Raw genomic sequence first — 20,690 nt, forward strand, 5'->3', positions numbered from 1 at the left:
GAAGCCTTCAAATACGCAGGTGCAGCTCCGGACGAGAATGTACAGCCGAAAGAGCTGTAGTGTGGAGTGCATTGAGCGCTGCAGCAAGCCGCGCGATGAAATAATAGAGGCATGAGACCAGAGGCTATTAGAGAGAGAGCAAATTCGTTCGTGTGCAACTGAAATGCGCCCTTAAACCTAACACCTGTCAGTCGGTCTTGGACGGGCACGCGCAGCGCGTGGCGGTGGAAGTGTCTAGCGATATTAGAAATGGTAAATGATAAACAGGATTTTACCAGCAGAGGTTAAACTCTGTTTGAGTGTTGATGGAAAGGGCCAAAAACCTTTTGAAGGATAGAACCTGAACTGACCGAGGCCCCCGAGCAGTAGCAACTCGTCGGCTCGCGCATAGTTGGCGAGGCGGAACCCTGCGAGAGGAAACAGTGAAACTGTCTGGATTCGAATTTCAAAATAACCCAAGATAATAAAAGCAACAAATGAAAATAAAAGGAAGTGGCTGCAGTAACAGAATTTGACTCAACTGGTCACTGCTCGCGTCAGTGTGCAGCGGTGTTGCTGCGCGATGTCACCGTGGGGCGACCGGGGTCCCGTCCATTGCTGGTTTCTAAACCCGTACGTGCAAGTACGGCCAAACGTCACGATAATTCACGCAAAAATACGGACTTAATACCGTTTCTCACGCAGAAGCTGCTGTGACCTTACAGAAACTGCCAGTTATTGCGTGCCCAGCTCTGGACACATTCAGAGCTCACTAGCCGCTGACGCCATATGCATGAATGGCACCAAAACCCCTTTCACGACGCGAAATACGCTGTAAGTAATAGAAGTGTTCTTGATCGCGCTACGTTGCCCTTATTAATGTGGTTGCCTGCCTTTACTAGCCGCTGACGAGGACCACGACCCGGTACAAGCTGACGATTCTACCAGGTGGGACCTCTATCGTCAGAGATTCGAGTTAGGACATGATTCGAGTATTTTAAGGGTAATGGTAATGAAGGCTTTGTGCCTCTTCAGCGATAATTCACATCAGCAGCATAGAATTGCTCCCAAAGAACGCTTCTGTGGCCAGCATCGTGATATTTTTATACACTGCAGTGATTACCTGCCAACTTCGTGGCTCTCTTTCCCAGCCAATAATACTCGCCCATGCGGCCTTTCTGTATCGCTAAGAGCTATAGTGCACCCAGAAAGTTTATGGCCGCAACGGTACTTTCAACATGCCAACCGCCGCGTTCTGCAGGGGTTAGACGTATGTCAGGTAGCCAAAATCGTGTAGGATAAGAGGTCACGAGTGGGACAGCAGCATTCTTACTTTGTGTGTCTATTGAGAAACATGGACTCCACCATGGAGTGCAGTGCATCTTCACTTTTCTACAACCAAGGCAATTAGGAGCTCCCTAGTTAGCTTCGTGCGCACAGTAAGTCCTCTGGATAGCGGGAAATCGAAGTAGTTTTACCATACCCGTGTCTTTTACAGTAAAATCTTTATGCAGCAACTCAATTTCGGTGCACCTGGCCTAAGTTGGACAAAATTTTGAGCTGTCTTGATAGCAGCTTATTGCATCAGACCTGAAACGCCGTAAAAGCGCAAACAGTCGAGGCTTCAGCTTACCCCTCATAGCTATTCATCAACTGATTGCGACTATTATAATCTTAACAGGTGGATGCCCTCTTACAGCCGATAATGGGATAGAGTTTATAGAAGCGTTTGTCGACAAAAAAACTATCTCACTCTGGTCTACACACCACGAATGCTAGCAAAATGAATTGAAGTAGTGCAGTTGTCTTCGAAGAAACCTTTAAAGATGATAGTAACCTGATACCCCTGTGATTTTACGAGGTTTTATATACGCGGAGAATAAACATACAGGAAAAGCACGAGTGACTCAGGCACCTGAGCAGCAGGCCATCCACTGCATAATCGCTATAAGATGAGTAAAATGCAAAATCCTAACAGGATTAACGCGGACTGCTGTATGCACAAAACAAGAACTTTCCATGCATCAAGTGCAAAAAAGTTTTTTTCGGTTTCTTTGAAGCTTTGAACAAGCTCTCGAAATCAAGCACAGAGCGGTACCAAGACAGTGGCACGTACAAATACATCCCCCTTTGTGAACGAGCGTACGCGCATCACTGAATTGTGAAGCCCACGAGCCAGGAGGCGCTGTGGGCTGCACATAGCCAGTACTGGCAAACAGTTGATCATTTTTGGATGAATCCTGTCAGTACTTGGTATTCTTGATCTTCTTGTTACTTTTGGCCTCTTTGAAAGTGGATCAAAACTTGTTCGGACCAGCAATGCTGTGCGCGTTGGGCTGGGGAGCCATCGGAACAGAACTCCAAAAACAAAGCACACACCTCTTTTCAAAATAGCATACTCCAAGCACCTTGCTGAAACTCGTGGGATTCTTCAACACTGAGGCTAACCGGAGGTGGCAAAAGAAGGCCTTCGGATATTTTAAAATAGCATGCACCCTAACAAACTGAATCTCACAACAAAAACTACGGGTGTCAGCTTGATTCGCTCATAAATCTAATGCTGTTGTATCAGCGTTGAAGCTAAGGCTGCATATTTCTTAGCGCATGTGAGTACCCTAGTGAGGCCGACCGCCTACCAGGCGGCTGTGGGGGAGGTGTAAAACAACCCTCATATATCGTCGGAACACTGTGTGAATATATGAAACGGGATGATCTACTATAGTAATTTGTAGAGGATAGACCTTCTCTCGTGTGCTCTGTTTTCTGCTCTTTATGGCAACTTGAATCCGTTCCCTCCTGGTCCATCGAGACATCTCGTACGGGGGATGTTCAGGTATGCAGCTGTGCACAGCGCCCATCCTGCCTCTAGTATTAGCTGGAGTCATTATTTTTAGAAGCATTCAAATACTTGAAAAAACTACAAGGTCGCATACCAAACTCTGAACATACCGGCAGCCCGGGGAGATGCCATGGAGAGGACCAGGGCAGGCACCGGTGTGCAAATACATCGAAGCAGAGAAGAGAAAAGACAAAAGGGTTGTTGATAAACAGTCCATCAGTTTGATTTATTAATGATGCAGAGACGTACAAGTCGCCCCCTGTAAGCAGTTTGCTGCCGAGGCCCTGCCTGGTCGACGTTGAAAGTGGATAGAATCTTATGCATCCATATCGCCTCCTTTGGCTGCTTTTTGCCAGATTGGGTCGTATGGAATGATTTTTAGCGTGTATTTTTGTGGCTTCAAGGCTACATTGAGAAGGCCATAGTGCAAGGGCCACGTCCGACTATATGCAGCGTCAAGGTCACGCCCAGACAACTCGAACGGCGGCCGACATAACCCCAAGCACCTGAGTTTCATGGGCACTTCCCTATAAGAGGCTGTTACAGTATTAGGCCCTCATGGATGGACATTGCAAAATTCTAATCGGTGACAAGGGAGTTGCAGTTTCCGCCGTCTCGGAAGGAGGGTGCCTATGCAGCGGCGACACATATCCCGTCGATGGAGGAAAACCCTCAGTTTCATGTCAGATATGCGCAGGCCGACGGATCACCAGTCACTCCGGTATTTGTGGGCCTACAAGAGCGGCTCGTTTGGCGGCAACTGACCTGAATGGAACGAGAAGCTACAAAACTGTGAATAGCAGGCAACGCTTTGCCCCTTTCGCACGCTTCCGCAGCTTCGGGTATTTCGGCTTTGCGATTTTCATCTTCATTCTGTTTTTAGCTACAAATTTGAACCCGTCTCAATGGCGGAGCTACAGAAGTGCTCCGACTATGGTGGTGCCTCTGGAGGAAGCCACGCCCATCTCTTTCTTGTGGATACCCCAGCTGCCCTTGAAGGTACTTGGTGCGCTTTTTAGTGACTTTGGAATTTCAGGTGCTTCAGCAGTGGCTTGCAAAGACAGCCCATGCGATGCGGCGCCTTGCTACGAGCATGGAGAAGTCCGGGTTTGCGTCTGCCCCCCACCTTTTCGGGGTCCCACGTGTGTGGACAAGGCTTCGCTTTGTACTACGGATTGCGGTATCAGTCAGACTACCGGAATCACTTGCTCGAGCGCGCTGTGTTCTCTGGGAGAATGCGTCGATGCGGAGGCAAGTCCGTTCTTCAAATGCGAATGCGGGGATTTTTTTGAAGGCACCAATTGCGAGATCCCTGCAAACCCGTGCACAAGCAGCGTTAACCCGTGTGGGCAAGCCACATGCACCTTTTCTCCAGGGAGAGGCTCAGGCACAGTCACGTGCCAGTGCAATGATGGTTGGGAAGTGGCATCAGGGGCTGGTGTGGTTACGACCAAGTGGGGAAACAGCGAGGTCATCATGAACCCGCCGTGTAGCGTCCGTGTCAGCCGAGGCCTCGCGAAGATTTCCTTCTCCTTATCATCAGGAGAGCTTATGCTTTGGTGGACTGTCTTTGCTGTGATTCTTTGTATTCTCCTCTATTGCTGCTACAGTGTAGCTGCAGAATCGTGCGCCGACTGCTTTAAGAAGCTCAAGTTTGCGGGGCGGGTGCAAAAGGCCGCGGGAGCGTGATCATCACAGGCGCATCCATGACTGGCTAGCTCTGAAAAAGCCCACATATTCGTACTATAGAAGGAAACGGGGATAAAATTGGACGTTTCTGAACCCAAAGGTGTAACCGTTTGCATACTTGTGTGTTCGTTGGAGGGAAGCACCATCGAGTCCATGGCTGCCTCCTTTATTCCTTTACGCCGGTACACTCGCTCGCTGAGTTATGGTTGTACTTCAGTGCAGCTGCTGGAGTTTCTCAGTGATAAGATGCCCCAGGACAAATCCAAAGCTCTCTGTACCCAACACTGAAACCGCATCTGAATGCTAAATCCGCCCCGTTCATGACCCCTGCTTTTCTTGCACTCCTGTGCCTGTTCCTTTTGAAGTTTTTTCTACCCCCACCAGTCTCTTTCGAGTGGGCAGAACTTTTCAGACTGAAGAGCTATAGATATCCGCAGGGCACCTGTTTCCCCTGAGGCTTTGCCTCCAACCTATTGGCGGCTCCCCCAGAGTTGCCCAGACACTGTAGTTGCCGCCTCTAAAAGCTTCTAGTCTCTAGAGCGCCTCCTCTTATTCTGCCTGCATTGCGCACTTTCGGCGCGAAAAAGCAGACATCATAAGGTAAAGGGAAGGCGCAAAGACGAGAGAGAAACCACCACGAGCCCTCTGAAGCAAAGCGAATGCAGAGTACTGTCTAAGGCCTTTAGATATATGTATATGGGCGTCGATCGAGAAGTTTGCTCCTCGGCCGGCCGGCCCATCGTTTCCCCCTCTGCGCACCAGCGAGTGGGTTTACTGGTTCAGCGCCTTATGATGTACCTGCATATGATCCTTTACTAAATACCGTGCTCTAGAGCCTCCAGTCCAATGCCTGTGCATTCACACATGAGGAGGCCCCAACTAATACTTACACCTAAGAGACCCCAAGGAAGTGCGCTGCAATAATACAGCAACGCCTCCTGGTGCGTCGAGTGCCGAGATGGCTGCTTCGCTCCATTCGTCGTGTGCGAGCCGTAAGCAAGCATCTCTATGTGTTGCTTGTTGGACACCTTGACATGTGCGAGTCTACTGCTCTTTCGTGTTGTGCAGTCGGCGCAAGCACGTGCGGCCGAAGCAACAGTGCGTGCCACTTATTTATACTGCAACGCCCACCCTGCGTTTTTGCATTTCGTTCAGGAGAAGATCTGATGCAGCATGCAACGCTTGGCGGACGCCCCTCCTCTTAACAGCGAACCAGACGGGTTGCTGAATTCCCTTTATCCTTGCTGCATAGCTGCCGCGCTTCTCGTTCCAGCTGATATTTTTTGCAATTTCTGCTGCTGCCTCCGCTACAGCAGAAGCTTCCCCCGGAAGGGCAGCTTCTTCCCGCAGGCGTGCGGCTGTTGTCGCAGCCACCGAAGCTGCCACAGAGCGCACAGAGTAACTCTTTCGGCTGCAGACGTCCTGCGCACACTTGCTGGGTGTAGTGTAGCTGGGGTCGAGGTTGCCGCCGCTCTCGCAGGCATCTGCCAGCATGCATGCAGTCAGGCCGATTCGTTTTGGCGGCTTTGGAGGGGATGACCGCTCTGGAGGAAACGCCTGCTGGGGGAAGAGCGAAAGCAGACACTCCTTAAAGGCCTCAAGAACGTGCGGCGCAGATTCTGCCGGCAAGCGGATCTCTTCAACCTCTGCATGATGTGGCATCTCAGGATCTCGGATGTGCTTGTGCAGCTGCTTTTCGAGACACGCAAGCGCGGCAGCTCCGGCCTTCTTCGTCGGTGCGCCTGCTGCTGCAACTGCTGTGGTGGATGCGCGCTTCGCGAGGCAGTTCCTTTGGCTGCTGCTGCGGAGTTCTCGGCCGCTAAAGCCACCAAGGCCGCATGCATGCGCCAGGGGATGCTCTTGAGGCGCGTTCGAGAGCTTCGCTTTCGACTGCATCAAGGGCGCGGGCGGTTGGAGCCGACTCCCCCCCCACTCGCTGTACCCCCAACGAACCTCCCCGCGCTGCTCCGTGGTCGCCTCGCCTTGCTGCTCGCTGTAAGGCGTCGAATGACGGCTCGTGACGCTCATGCTGCCGCACTCCGGGGCAGTCGAGTGACTGCCTCTCGCGGTGGACGCCACCCTCAAGGGGGAGTCTGGGGAGGCAGGCAGGCCGCATGCGCTTCTCTCTCCGGCAATAGCCAACTCCACGAAGGCGCGTGCCACTGCCTCCGGATTGCTTAGTCGAGAAAGTGCTTCCCCCCGCAAGATGGAATACTCGGAAGCCTTCACGAGGGCTGTCCCCTGCCTCGCAGAATGACTGCGGGTGCTGCCCCCCCCCCCGCAACGGCCTAGCGGTGACGCAACAAGGGACTGCCGCAGTGCCTGCTGCTGATCCGCTTCTTCCTCTTCTTCTCGCTGCTGCGTTTTGCGTCTGCCTGCGTCTTGCTGCGATGCGGAGCTCCCTGCGTTCTCCTGCTCGTCCTCAAAGATGGACGTGTGGCGCTTTGGCAGTCTCTTGGCTGCTCCAGGAGCATCCGCTGCCCCCTTCGCAGCGCTTGAAGGACTCAAATGACGGGAAGCCTTAAGGGCGCTGTCGCTGGCTCCTGCACGACGCATGCCATTCGAAGAGAAGCGCCTTCCACGAGGGGTCGCGGCGTGCTCCCCCGCCTTGCCAGGCTGCTTCCTTGGCCTCCCCTTTTTCTTGCTTGGTCGTTTGGAGCCTTCCCAGTCACTTCCGCTGCTGTAGTCGCTGCTGACGCTGCTGCAGTCGCTGGTGCTGTAGTACAGATACCTGCTGCTGCTTAGAGGCGCCTGTTCCTTCTTGCCCTTGCCCTTTCCTTTGCCATCCACCCGGCAGTCTTCTTCTTCCGCGTCGCTACTCTGGCTGCTCCACGCATCCCCTGCTGCTGCTGCGCAAGCAGAAGACGAAGGGGCTCTCCGGCTGTATCGACTCCTCGTGAGCTCGCGGCCTTCCAGCCGCTGGTCATAAGAAAATCCTTGCATTTCTCGCTTGCTGCTGCTGCTGCTGCTGCTGCTGCTGCTCCCAGCTCCACACTCTCCACCCGTTCCTGCCGCATGCAAAGCTACCAGAGCCACCGGCTTGCATGCGCTGCAGCAGCACGCCTCGCCAATCGTCTCTTTGCAGCAATACGCGAAGATGCGCCTGCGCCCATGAGCCATTCCGCTGGGAAACAGACGTCTGCGACCTCTTTTGACCGCTGCAGCGGCTTTTGCGGCTGCCTCTGCTCTTGCCGCCAGGAGTTTCTCCCCCTCCATTGCGGAAGGAGGCTCCGGCGGGGAGAGCAGCAAGACGTCTGCTGCTGCTGCTGCTGCTGCCGCCACCACAGGCGCTGCAAGCGCGCCATCCAACAGAGCAGCAGCTGCTGCAGTTGCTCCTTCAGCGGCTGCAGACGCTGCTGCAATGCGCGCTGCTGCTGCTGCTGCTGCGTCATTCACCATGGAACCTGCAGGCGTTGCATGCAACTGCCCTGCACGCCCCCCCTCCGCCTCTCCTGTCTGCTCTTCGTGCGCTGGTAGACTTTCCACTGTCTGTGCAGCAGCGGCAGCCTCGGCAGCAGGAGCTTCTCCTTCCGCCGCTGCATTGGCATGATGAACCCCCCTGCCCTCCGTCCCTTCCGCATCCGACACACATCTCTCCTCCTCATCAGGATTTTCAGACACGCAGCCTGCCAATGCTTCTGCCGCTGCTTCTCTTGCGGTTGTAGTACTTGTAGTAGTTGTATCTGCTTCTTTTGTAGTATTTGTAGTTGTGTCTGCTTCTTTTGCGGTTGTTGTAGTAGTTGTTGTACCTGCTTCTTCTGCTGTAGCTGTTGTTCTTGTTTCTGCTTGTGCAGCAGATCCACTCGCCCCTTCAGCTGCCGCCGCTGCCGCTGTGCCCTCCAACTCTGCCACTAAAGCTTTTGCCGCAGCAAGCGCTTCAATGGCTGCCGCTTCTGCTGCCACGGCTGCAACTGCCTTCTGCTTAGACGCTGCGGCAATTGCCTCTGCCCTCGCAACGGATTTTTCTGTCGTCAGTTTCTTGCCAACTTCCGTCTTGCGAACTGCAGACGAACCACGCTGAAGAGGATCCTCTGCCTCAGCACGTGCAGCAGCAGCAACAGCAGCTGCATGCTTGGCAGTCCTTTGCGCAAGCATGCACCGCAGCGCTCGCATCTTTCGAGCCGACCGCATCTCGACCTCCGCGTTTCTCAGCTGCTCCTTCGCTGCAGCTAGCCGTTGGCTAGCCGTCGTCGTGCAGTCCGCTGTGGCATGAGAGCCACACGATTTTGCAGCAGGTATCTTTTGAGCTCCCGTTGAGACAGCAGCATGCAGCCGACTTCGCAAGCTCGCAGAACCGCGCTCTCTTGCTGCCTCGTCTTCTCCTTCCTGCGCCTCTTCCTCTTCTTCTTCCGCTTCTGACTCAGTGCCTGTCAGCGCTGCACCACAAGCGGCCTGCTCAGCAGCCGCGAAATGCAGCCGCTTCGAGCGATGCTGTACCATATCCTGGCTGCCTCCTACCTGCCCCTCGAGGCTTTGCCGTCTTTCGAGCCCTCTCTGCCGCCTGCAAGGCTGTTGCCTACTCAAAGGCTTCCAGCCGCTGCCTCGATGCTCTTGCCCATGCGGCTTGTGCGCGTGCTGCAGCCCTTTTGGCCATGGCTCAACGTCTTGTTGCACTTGTTGCTGTTGTTGCTGCTGCTGCAATTGCTGCTGCTGCAGACAGAGCTGCGGCGGTAGCATCTGAACCTGCGACTGCGAGCCGTTGAAATGCAGCGGAGGCAATACACCAGGAAGATCTTGCGGCAGCGCCCCTCCAGGAAGAAGTACAGGAGGTTTGAGCTGCTGCTGCTGCAGGTGTTGCTGCAGCTGCTGAACGTAAGGCCGTAGAAACAAGGGGTTTGGCTGCAGCAGTTGCTGCTGCATTTGTTGCTGCAGCTGCTGTTGCAGCGGGATGGCTCCTGCATTCTGCGTCTTCCAACATGCGGTATTGGCAGCTTCGGCAGCGTGGGGTTGAGCCTGAAATTCCAGCGGCAGCGGGGGGGGTGATGCGAGTTGCAGATTACGGTTGCAAGAGTCTGGAGGTTCCCTTTGGAAGCTGCTGAGTATCGAAGGAGGGAGGAGATTTCGCTTGCTTTGGAGAAGGGCAGAAGCCACACGCAAATTCTCACGGCGTCGGCTGCAGGCTCCCTGCAAGATGCCGCTTACTGAAGCAGGAAATCACGCGAATCACAGAGCACACAGCAACAATCTTGCAGTAAATGTGTGGTGACCTCAAAACTCACGCTCTGCGTGTTTCTGTCTCTATGCGTCTTCTGCCCCATGCTCGCGTCTTTCTCTTTCTCTCTCTCTCTATCTATCTCCTTGTCTCTATGTCTCTCTGTGTATCTATCTATCTATCTCTTTGTCTCTATCTCTCTCTGTGTATTTATCTATCTCTGTCTCTCTCTCTGTGTATCTATCTATCTCTGTCTCTCTCTCTGTGTATCTATCTATCTCTGTCTCTCTCTCTGTGTATCTATCTATCTCTGTCTCTCTCTCTGTGTATCTATCTCTGTCTCTCTCTCTGTGTATCTATCTGTCTATCTCTTTGTCTCTCTCTCTCTGTGTATCTATCTATCTCTGTCTCTCTCTCTGTGTATCTATCTATCTATCTCTTTGTCTCTCTCTCTCTCTCTCTCTCTCTCTATGTATATATATATATATATATATATATATATATATCTGGGGAGCTCACCGAATTCCCAAGTTTGCACCGCTTGAGCGACAGCGGCGTGCAGCGATGGCTGGCTAAGGGTGGTTGTGAGGCGGTGGCAGGAAAGCAAGCGGCACTCGACTGTACAGAGAGCGAGTGCGGAGGAGAAGCTAGGGCTTGCAAAGGCGGTAGCCGCGGCAAGGACGACTGGCGAGGCATGCTGGGCAAGACTGGTAAGCCAACCGCTGCAGCTTTCGTCTGAGAGAGCAGCTACCGCCTCTGCATGCGACGCGCATGCAGCTTCCGGCGTGTTCACAGGAAGAGGCAGGCAGCAGAGGCTGCTGGCAGCCTTGGGCATGCGCGTCGAAGCCTCCTGATGCTCCTGCAGCAGCCGCTGCAGCAGCGCGGAGCATTCCTGCTGCTGCGCTTGGGCTGCTTGCAAGCTCTCCTGCAGCAGCTGCACCAGCGTCTGCTGCGTTTTCGCGGTGATCGATGCATCCGAGACTTCAGGGTGTGAGCAGTCTCGCTGCTGCTGCAGAAGCTGGCGTTCAGATGCTGCTGCGGAGGGCTGCTGCCTTTTGTTGTCAGAAGGCGGGGGAGGGGGGTCGTTGTTGTCGCTCCTTCCTCTGCTGGCTGCATCTGAAGACGGCCTCTTGAGGCTGTGCAGTGCCCGAGTGGCGGCGTCTCTGAGGCGTCGCAAGAGGAGCTGCTCGTGACGCGTCTTGCTCTCCAGGTGCTGCTGCTGCTGCTGCAGCTGCTGCACCTGTCGCCAGAGCGGCGGGGAGACGATGAAAGGGGCCTTGCAAATCTCCGCCAGACGTTCTCGCATAAAGGCCTCTTGCTCGAGGCGGTGCTGCTGCTGCTGCTGCTGCAGAGCGTCTGCAAGCCGCTTCTGCTGCTGCTGCACGAGCTGCAGAATACGACTCAGCTGAACCACGCGCTGGCGATGATACTTCAGCACTGCTTCCTTGTAGCAGGCGTTACAAGGAAGCAAACGAGAAGTCAACGCGATCAAATCCTCCTCTGCCAGCCCCCCCGTAAACGCCTCTCCCTCTTCCCGCGATAGCGAGAGAGCTCGGTCAGCCGTCTTCGCTCGCCCGCCTGCAGACTCGGAGAAGCCGCAGATCTTAGCAGCAGACACTCCGCCCCAGGTAGCTGCAGCAGCAGCAGCTGCTGCTGCTGCTGCGAAACGACTTGAGGCCGTGTCTCCTGAGGCGAGCGTTATCAACAACAAAGCCGCCAAACACGCGGACGGCTTGCGTTCAAGACACTTAATCGTTTCCTCCATCTGACCAGCAGAAATCCCTGCGCTTTCAAAGACTTCCAGAGAGTTCGAAGCAACAGACGGTAGCTGCTGCGCCTTTGCAGCGGGGGCGTTCTCCTCCTCAAAACGGCAGCGCAAAGCACCCTGCATCGGAGGCTGCTGCTGCTGCTGCTCCTCCCACTGCTGCTGCAGCACACGCAGCTGGTGCTGCTGCTGCTGCTCCTTCCACTGCTGCTGCAGCCGCAGGGGATACGGCTGCGATGCAGACTGGGGGAAGGAACGCAAGTGCGGCTCTCCCTGCAAGGGCCTCCCCCTCACGCGGCTGCAAAAAAAGCCCACAAAGAGACGCTTGCCTTCTTATGATGCACCGCAAAATTCGGTACTCCGACGGTTAAAAATCTCTGCGAACGGCGCAGATCTCGCTGCACTCGCTCAGGCAAATCCTCGAGGCAGCCGCTCAGAAAAACACACACACACACGTCCAACCTCCCCCCTACACCGTCCCCCTTGCTTTCAAGGCAGCAATCAATCCTTACTGGCTCAGAGTCAAACAACGTCCACAGAGAAAAGCTTCAGAAGCGCCGCAAAGACTCCTCGGGAGACAACGTCCATGCAGCAAAGATGCGCAGCAGCGGCATGCGACAAATTCATCTAAATACAAACCGCAAATCATGGGAAAGAAGCGAAAAACACGTTCCTCTCCCCCTCTCAGGAAAATATAGCCACCCCAGGAGGCGGCGAGAGATGGCTCCACTTCCACACGCAAACAAACACAAAAAATACATACACATACACAAACACACAAAAAACACAAACACACAAAAAACACAAACCCATACACATACACACAAAATTCACGAAGCCATACACATACACGTATACCCAAAAAACATACACCCAAAAAACACAAACATCCAAAAAACACAAACACATACACCCAAAAAAACATAGATCCAAAAAACACAAACACAAAAAACACAAACCCATACACATACACACAAAATTCACGAACCCATACCCCACATACACATACACCCAAAAAACACATGCATCCAAAAAACACAAACACAAACACGAGAAACACGAACCCATACACATACACGTACACCCAAAAACCACATACATCCAAGAAACACATACATCCAAAAAACACAAACACAAACACACAAAACACACAAACACAAACACACAAAAAACAAACACAAACGCAAAAAACACGAACCCATGCACATACACATACACCCAAAAACCACATACACCCAAAAAACGCATACACACAGAACCACGAGCCTATACACACAACACATACACACAAAAAAAAACCGCATACACAGCACCCCCTTCCACCCCCGCTGTTTGATTACAGAGAAGGCTGGCGGATGCTTCGCAAAGCCGACAGCTTGAAGCAAAGTCCTCTCACCGTACGCTGCTGCTTCTAAGCCGCACTCAACGCATGCTGCAGCGCAACTGGAAATGTCTACAAGGCCGTTCCCGAGCTGATAGGCGGCGTCTGGCCCTAAATCTGCAGCACAGACATAGATATCCACATATATATGTATAGACATGGCTAGATACATATATATAGAAGTATCTACACACATATGTATGTAATACATATATCTATATAGAAGTATGTACACGCATGTGTATACTGCATACATATATATGTAGAAGTCCGTACATACATATGTAATACATATATATATGGAAGTCTGTACATACATATGTAATACCTATATATGTAGAAGTCTGTGAATACATATGTACATAATACATACATATATGTATATATATGTGTATATATATATGCAACGTCACAGGTGTTGCTCTAGGCTTTCCTCTAGAGGCCTAGGAGTCGCTACACACACTCGTCAACACACACACACAAACTCAAAAATCCCCTCCCCCCTTCCCCACACACACAGGCGCCCTGAGCATCTTTTTTTTTAAATTTGTTAGGAAATCCTTTCATTGCGTCATTCACTGTCGATGCCACGTAGACAGTGGGTGGCGCAACATCAAACGGCCGCAAAAACGCTATTGATCTTCCCACGCCTCTTCTCAGCGCAAAATGCACATACCCACGAGCCGCAGAGCAGCCTGCTGCCACAGTCGTTCTCGCAGTCGCACGAAGAGCTTCTTGCCCAAGTCTGCGAAAAGTAGGTCGCCTGCGCGAATTGCAACTCCTGGTATCGAGGTAAGCACCAAATGCGGCCAGCCGTTGACATACACCTGCAGCACACAGAATTGGAAGCCGCTCCAACGGATTTGCCAACAGGGAAAAACGCAAGAAAGGCAAGCAGCCCTCTCGCGCGCTTTCTCTCGATGCAGGCATGTTTTCGCGGCAGCGAAAGACAGACACGACAGGGAGAGAGAACGCAACTTGAACAGGAAGCGTGCAGTGGAAGCTTAGTGCAGCTACCCCCTTTCGTCCACACACACACCAGTTTTTCGGCAATTTTCGCGCCGTTTGGTGTGCACAATCACAAGAACAATCTTCTTCCCCTTTTTCTTCCCCGCTTTCTTCCCCTCTTTTTCGTCCCTCGTCTTTTTCCCCTCCGTTTGCACTCCACCGGCACTTGAACCCCTCACAGTCCCCCCTATGTCGCACCAGCAGGCCGATTCGACTAACCGTATGCAATTCGCAGTTTTGCTGAAATGCCATAGGCAGCGGCGAGTCTAGCCTCGGCACTTCAAAGTGTTTGACAGCCGCAGCAGCAGAAGTCAAGCCTTCGCCCCCCGAAAAAGTGCATACTGCCGACAAGCACAGCGCGTCGGCAGCGGGCAGCAGTATCGGAGAAGCTGCATCTCCCGGAGATATGGCAGCACCTGCAAAGCCGACTGCAGCAGTTTTGAACGCAAAAAGGCGCAAAAGGACGCATGCAACCCTCGTGCAAGTGAGAGGAGAAGACACTTGAAGGGTTCGCTGGAGGTACCCCGAGCACTTCTTGCGTCTCTCTCTATGTCGCTCTTTCTCTGTCTATCTATCTATCTATCCATCTGTCTCTCTATCCGCAAGTCGTGTTTCTCTGCGTTGAAAGGGCTAGGGTGACGATTCTGCACTTACGAGCGAGCGCTTTAGGGGAGAAGGTAAGTCCGAAGCGACAGCAGATGTTGGAGTGCTTCCCGCTTGCAGGCAGCTGCGGCTGCTTGCATGCGGAGAAGAGTTCAACGCGTCCTAAGACTTCCCCCAAGACAACAGGCACCTGCAGCAGAAGAAAAAGCCGCAGACAGGGCGGCAGCGAGGAGATATCTGCACTGCAATGCACAGCAGCGTCGAGGCAGATGCCAACGCATGCACATACGCACATACCCTACAAGGGGGTGTGTAGCCAAGCCAAACGTGCTGCGAAGGGCAGCATGCAAAGGGGGAAACGGGAGAAAAGCCTCGACAAGAGGCTGTGTCGGTGGGGGAAAAAAAAGATGAAGCAGCGGTCAGAAAAGAAGCACCTTATGATTCGCGGGGATAGGGGAAGCGTCCTCTCTGAGGCGGCTTGCATAGGCCGTCTCTTCGCATGGCGTGCCAAGCCTGAGCGGATGCTGCGAATCCGAGATTATCAACGTTTCCAGAAGGCTGCTATTGCTGCTGTTGCTGCTGCTGCTCTTACTGCTATTGCTATCGCTGCTGCTATCGCTGCTGCTATTGCTGCTGTTGCTGCTGCTGCTGCTTGTAGCAACCGGTTCAGGGCTGCAGAGGCGAACAAGCAGCTGTGTCAAAAATTCCCAGTCTTCTGACGCGGGTGAGGCTGCTGCTTCTTCGCCGGAAAAGCCTCCTAGCACTTCTGCAGGCGTCAGCTGAGCTGCTGCTGAGGCCGTTTGTTGTGTGTTTCCTGCTGCATCTGCTGCAGGAGGTTTTGCACTACTCGATGCGGCTGGAAGCGAGCTCTGCGACTCCTGGGAAACTTCTGGCGATCCTGCCGCGTAGCAGACGGCTGCTGCGCAAGGAGGTGTAGCTGCACCGCCTTCTGCGGTCTGCGCTGCTGACAGCTGCGGGGGTTGCAAACTGCGCTGTTGCACGCACTGCTGACTGTCGTCTTGATCGGCAGCGTAAGGCTTGCAAAATGTTGTGCTAGAAGCGCAAGATGCAGCCGCTGCAGCCTCTGCACCTTGCTGTGCTGCTGCCGATGTAGCTAAATCCCCCTCGCCCATAGGCCGTCGATCGCACTGCTGGAGCTGCGCAGGCTGCAGAGAAAGGCGCTGCACGCGCAGATTGGAGCTGTGGAAGCTTTCATGCAGTGTCTGGTGCTGCATCTGCATCTGCTGCATCTGCTGCATCTGTTGCTGTGTCTGGTGCTGCTGCATCTGCTGTGTCTGTTGCTGCTGCATCTGCTGTGTCTGTTGCTGCTGCATCTGCTGCATCTGTTGCTGCTGCAGTGTTGGCTGCTGCTGCTGTCGGAGGTACTGCTGCGTGTGCAGCAGCCTTTGCTGCTGATCCCTCGTTAATGGCGCTATCTGCTGCACGTGAGCCGCCGCGTTTGCATGCAACTGTTGCTGCTGCTGTGGCACCTGCAAGAACTGTCGCCGCTGCACGAGCGTCTGCTGCTGCTGCTGAGGAAACAGCGGCTGCGTGTAGGGCTGCATGGGCTGCTGTTGCATCTGCAGTTGCTGCTGCAGCTGCAGAGTCTGCTGCTGCTGCATTTGCATCTGTTGCAAGTGTCTGAGACGTTGCACTTGGGTATGAATGAGATGCCGCCTCCACAGTCCTATCTGCTGCTGTTGCATTTGCGTTTGTGGGGTCGAAGGCTGCGCCTCTCCGGTTACAGCCTCCGCTGCCGCTGCTGGTACTGGTATTGCTGCTCCTGCTGCTGCTGCTGGTACTGGTATTGCTGCTCCTGCTGCTGCTGCTATTCTTCCAGTCCTTAGAGCAGGACCCCACGAAGCTCTGCGCAGCAGCTGACTCGAGGTGTTTACCCCTGTTGAATGACTGATTCTTCGCGCTGCTGCCGTTGCTGTTGCAGCAATTGCTTCTGCCTGCATTGTTGCCGGCTGAAAAGAAATCGCTTTGCCTGAATGCTGCTCCGCCCCTGCATGCAAATTGTTCACGTCTGAGCTGCCCTGTCTCCCTCTGCGTGTTGCCTGCTGCGCTTCTGCTGCAGCAGCAGCAGCAGCAGCAGCAGAAGCGGCAGATTCGGTAGCACAGGCACCCTGTGCAGCTACCGATAGACATGCTGCATCAGAACGGAGATGTTGGAAGCCTGCAGCCATCGTCTTCTGCCACGCATCGCTCGCCGTGAAAGCATTTCTGTGGGGGGGGAGGGGGGGTGCCTCGACTGCCGATCCGTTCGCTCCTGCCGTAACAGCCGTCTCTGCTGTCTGTCTGGCATCCGGTAATACCTCCCTGACGCCTTCTAAGGTTTCTGCAAAAGCAGCAGCAGCAGCAGAAGCGCACCTCCTGCCCCCCCATTCCGTCTGCGGCAGAGCCAGTGTATCGACGTCACAGCCCTCCTGAACGCGCAGCTGCAGATCCTCCTGCTGCTGTCTCCCGCAAGCCTCCGCAGTCGCCACTCCGAGAGCGGCAGTAGAAGAAGCAGCAGCAGCAGAATTGCACCAAGGGCCTCGTTGCGGCAGAAAGGAGAACGCGCACTTTCCTCCAAACACTGTAGCAGCAAGTCGCAGAGTTGGCGCATACACTGCATACACCGGAGCCGACGCAGGCGCAGCCAGGAAATCCACGTCTTCTTCCAGCGTGCTGCTGATACTGTTGCTGATACTGCTGCTGCTGCTGCTACTGCTCCTATTCGGCTCTTGTTCCTCGCTGCTTTCTCCATGAACGCTTGCAATGCTTTGAACTGCCTCTCGCAACAGCTGCACTGCCTCATGAAGCTGCCTGCCGCTACAGGCACACTTCTCATTATACTTCCTCCGGTACATACGCGGCGGCAAAGGCTCTAACAGCATATCCTCTGCCTGCTCTTGCTGCTCTTGCTGCTCTTGCTGCTCTTGCTGCTGCATCTCTTGCTGCTCTTGCTGCTCTTGCTGCTGCATCTCTTGCTGCAGTGCCTCCAATCTGCAAAGAAAGCTGCTCTCGACTTCGCGCAGAGCAGCCGCAAACTGCATCTCCTGATGCTGCTGCTGCTGGTGCTCCCTCCAAGAAAGGTCCTGCTGCTGCTGCTGCTCTTTGTAAAGCTGCTGCTGCTGCTCTTCGTGAAGCTGCTGCTGCTGCTGCTGCTGCTCTTCGTGAAGCTGCTGCTGCTGCAGGACTGCAAGCACACAGGCAACTGTTCGCCTGGCATCAGCCGGCACAAGTTCTTTCTGCTGCAGCTGCTGCAACGCGCTTGTCAGTCTGTTTCGCAGGTGCTCTCTCCGCTGCATAGTGTCATCTTTCTGCATCTCGTCTAACAAGGCTGCTAATGCTCGTAGAGCTTCGTGCATCAGCTCTGCCTCGCTGGTGCGTTTCCCTCGCTCTAACACCTGATCCCTCAGCTGCTGCTCTTGCTGCTCCTCTTGCTGCTCTTTCTCCTCTTGCTGCTGCTCTTGCTGCTGTACCTTCTCTTGATGGCAAAGTTGCAGCTGCGTTTCAGCATCCGCCAAGATTAGTTGCTTGCACAGCTCCCTCAGGCTTCGATCTCTCTGCTGCAGCACTTGCATGGCTTGTTGCTGCTCCGCGTCCTCTTGGAAGTCTCCCCGCAGCTTGAGATGCATTTCTGCCGCAAGGCTCAAGTAGAGCTGCTTTTCCAGCTGCAACAGTGTAGCCCGTTGAGACAGCAGCCCTTGACTCCGCCTTGAGTGCAGCTGCACACGCTGTGTTTCTGCCTCTTCAAAGGCTTCCCAGGCTTGCTGAGCTTTCAGCAGCAGCGTCTGCATCTGCTGCTGTTCTTCTGAAGCATCTGCACTGCCGCTCGGCGAATCAACAGCCATGCAGGCACCCTCCTCGGAGAGAAGCTTTTGAGAGACTGAAGACAGAGTCGCAAGTGCGCTGCCGTTGCTGTCTTTGTGTTGTTGCTTATGCTCTTGCTCCGCCGAATCCTCGAGCATTTTTTCACGATCTCTTTCATGCTGCGAGAGCTGTAGCGCCACAAGTCCCTTAGTGACTGCTTCTTGGTGCTTCTGCAACTGGCTACGCTCCGCATGCAGCTCCTGGTGATGAATTTTCCCGTGCTGCTGGCGAGAATACTCCAACGATAGGGAACGTCTTGAACTCCCCGACGATTTCTCATGTTTTTGCTGATGTCGCTCAGTTGGTGCCCTCGCGCTGCTTGACCTGCTGCTCGCAGTCGTCGCCGCCTCTTGATCGAGCTGCTGCTGCTCATCTATGAACGTCTGTATCTCCGAAATCGACAGCCGGCCTAGTTGCTGCAGACTCAAGGGCTGCTTTTGCTCGCGTGGATAGAGCTTTCCACCTCTTCTTTCGGGCGTCGGGGTGCGACTGTCGCCACTCTTATCAGTGTGGAAGCGTCTGCTGCAACTGCAACAGCTGCTGCAGCTGCTGCAACTGCAACTGAGGTCATCACAGCAGGGTGTAAACGCCTCTGCTAAATGTGTAAGAGACTTCTTCTTTAGTGAGATGCAGTAAGCAAGGCCTCTGCAGCTTCTGCTTTCCGAGTGAGCCGTGGCAAAGGGAACGCGCCAGAACGGCCCTAGTGGCATTTCAGCAGAAGCGGACTCCCCTGCATCATGAATTTCGAAGGGTCCTCTCCTCGAGGCTTCCCCACGAGAGCGACTGCGCCTTAAAGTCGGCTCGCGCTGCCTCCCTACATCCTGAACAAGCTGCTGAAGACGCGTGCAGTGATGCATCACCACCTGTAAAACCTGCTGCTGGTGCTGCACTTTCTTCAGCTCTCCGTGTACTCTCTGCTCGTTCGCCTGCAACGCGGTTATCGTGTCGATGTTTCGTTGCGCTTTAAAGACTTTTTCCGACGTCTCCGAGGCTTCTCGCGCTCGCTGGAGCAGCCGTAGAGTCTGCTGCAGAGTAATCAGCTGCTGCCGGACCTGGCCGCTACATGCACCGAGAAGCAGGCACTGGCGCTGCACGGCAGCAAGTATGCCCTCATCCCTCTCCTGCAGCGCCGTTAAAATCTGATCGCGGGTTTCCCATTGACTTAAGTCCTTCGGCAGCAGCAGAGCTTCTTGCTGCTGCTGAGTAAGGGACCCCCGGGGAGGCTGCTGCAGCTCGCAAGACACTGGCAAGGAGAGCTCCTCCCGAGAATGCACTTCATGAGAGCACAGACTTCCTGACCTGACCCTGCTTGTGCTGTCAAGAGAAGCAAAGATTTCGTCAAGTGCCAGCTTGAGGGCGTTCACAGAGCAGCCCTCAAGGAGCTGACCCTGAAGATGTTCCGATGGGAGTGACGCATGTTGCAGGGGGAAGGGCATCCTGCTTCATTCCTAAAATGATCCTGCCGTAAAGCTGATAATCACGCAAGTAATTTTATTGCGAGGGACCCCGAAAGGAACACAGAACTACGGATTCCTTCAGGCGCTGGCAGGGCCTACCTGCTGCGTGGAGGAAGGCTGTGCTCTCCCTAGCAGAAAACGTCAAGGACTCGCACAGATTTGACAGCAACCTGCTGCTATTTCTTTGAGCGCTTTTACAGAGCTTGGCGCCTTGGGCTAGTGTTCATGAGCATGGCCCGGCTAGGGGCAGCACACAGATGTTGAACTTGAAAGGCAGCTGCGCCCTGGCGCAGCAGCGACCCCAGAAAGTGACCGCTAGGACAAGAAAAGAAATTAAATATGCAACCAAAACATGGGATGCGCAAAACGAAGAGAATTTATCCCGAAATTAGACAATGTAACGCCTGTAGAATCACTACCGTGACCGAAAGGACTCAGACAAAGGGCTCCCCCAACCGCATTTATACGAGGAATACTGCAAACAAACGACGTATTTTCACTCCAGGGCACCTTGTATACATGAATGACGGAAATTTTACTTATTTCGGTTTCCCCGGTTCAACAACCCCTCTGGACCAGGGTCCCCGTGACAGGGTGGTTCTTCGGTGGTGACAGAGGGGAGGAAAACGGGGGGCTGCTCAACGACGCGACTGAGCACTAGCCATACACGCAATTTAAAGTAAAACATTGCGAGTTTTGCGTTTCGTGAAAGTTTTCTTGATCAGAAGCCTGCCTAATTATACCGACGAGTGCTGCACGCACTCTCCGTGCATTTTCGCGGAAAGCGACCCAGCTGATAGACGATGCCGCCCTCTTGAATACGACTATTTTGAGTTTGAAATCCGAAAATTTTGCAGGAGACAAAGTCTGTTTCATTCCTTCTGTTGGATACGTTCTCTTCTATGCACATAGATCCCGCCTTTTATTCCTAGAAATCACACAAATTGAGGTGTTGG

General features: G+C 53.8%; 3 protein-coding genes across 3 annotated transcripts; 1 reads left to right on the plus strand and 2 right to left on the minus strand.

Moving 5' to 3' along the window:
- Window positions 1-2,943: 2,943 nt before the first annotated feature.
- Window positions 2,944-4,507, plus strand: LOC34617578 (wnt inhibitory factor 1). Its single transcript, XM_022730940.2, has 4 exons — window positions 2,944-3,037; window positions 3,237-3,267; window positions 3,413-3,539; window positions 3,818-4,507. The coding sequence occupies exons 1-4, from the start codon at window positions 2,944-2,946 to the stop codon at window positions 4,505-4,507; spliced, it is 942 nt and encodes a 313-aa protein (XP_022589291.2).
- A 1,819-nt stretch (window positions 4,508-6,326) lies between these two features.
- On the minus strand, window positions 6,327-7,723 carry LOC113147252. The gene is made up of 3 exons (XM_026337176.1): window positions 7,239-7,723; window positions 6,957-7,082; window positions 6,327-6,600 (listed from the first exon to the last, which is right to left on the minus strand). The coding sequence occupies exons 1-3, from the start codon at window positions 7,721-7,723 to the stop codon at window positions 6,327-6,329; spliced, it is 885 nt and encodes a 294-aa protein (XP_026192961.1).
- A 4,209-nt stretch (window positions 7,724-11,932) lies between these two features.
- On the minus strand, window positions 11,933-17,298 carry LOC113147253. Its single transcript, XM_026337177.1, has 7 exons — window positions 17,157-17,298; window positions 16,539-16,955; window positions 16,180-16,280; window positions 15,429-15,771; window positions 13,330-14,241; window positions 12,821-12,922; window positions 11,933-12,153 (listed from the first exon to the last, which is right to left on the minus strand). The coding sequence occupies exons 1-7, from the start codon at window positions 17,296-17,298 to the stop codon at window positions 11,933-11,935; spliced, it is 2,238 nt and encodes a 745-aa protein (XP_026192962.1).
- Between the last annotated feature and the right edge of the window lie 3,392 nt (window positions 17,299-20,690).

Source organism: Cyclospora cayetanensis, unplaced genomic scaffold (assembly GCF_002999335.1).
Source record: "Cyclospora cayetanensis isolate NF1_C8 unplaced genomic scaffold, CcayRef3 CcayRef3_contig_17, whole genome shotgun sequence".
NCBI lineage: Eukaryota > Apicomplexa > Conoidasida > Eucoccidiorida > Eimeriidae > Cyclospora > Cyclospora cayetanensis.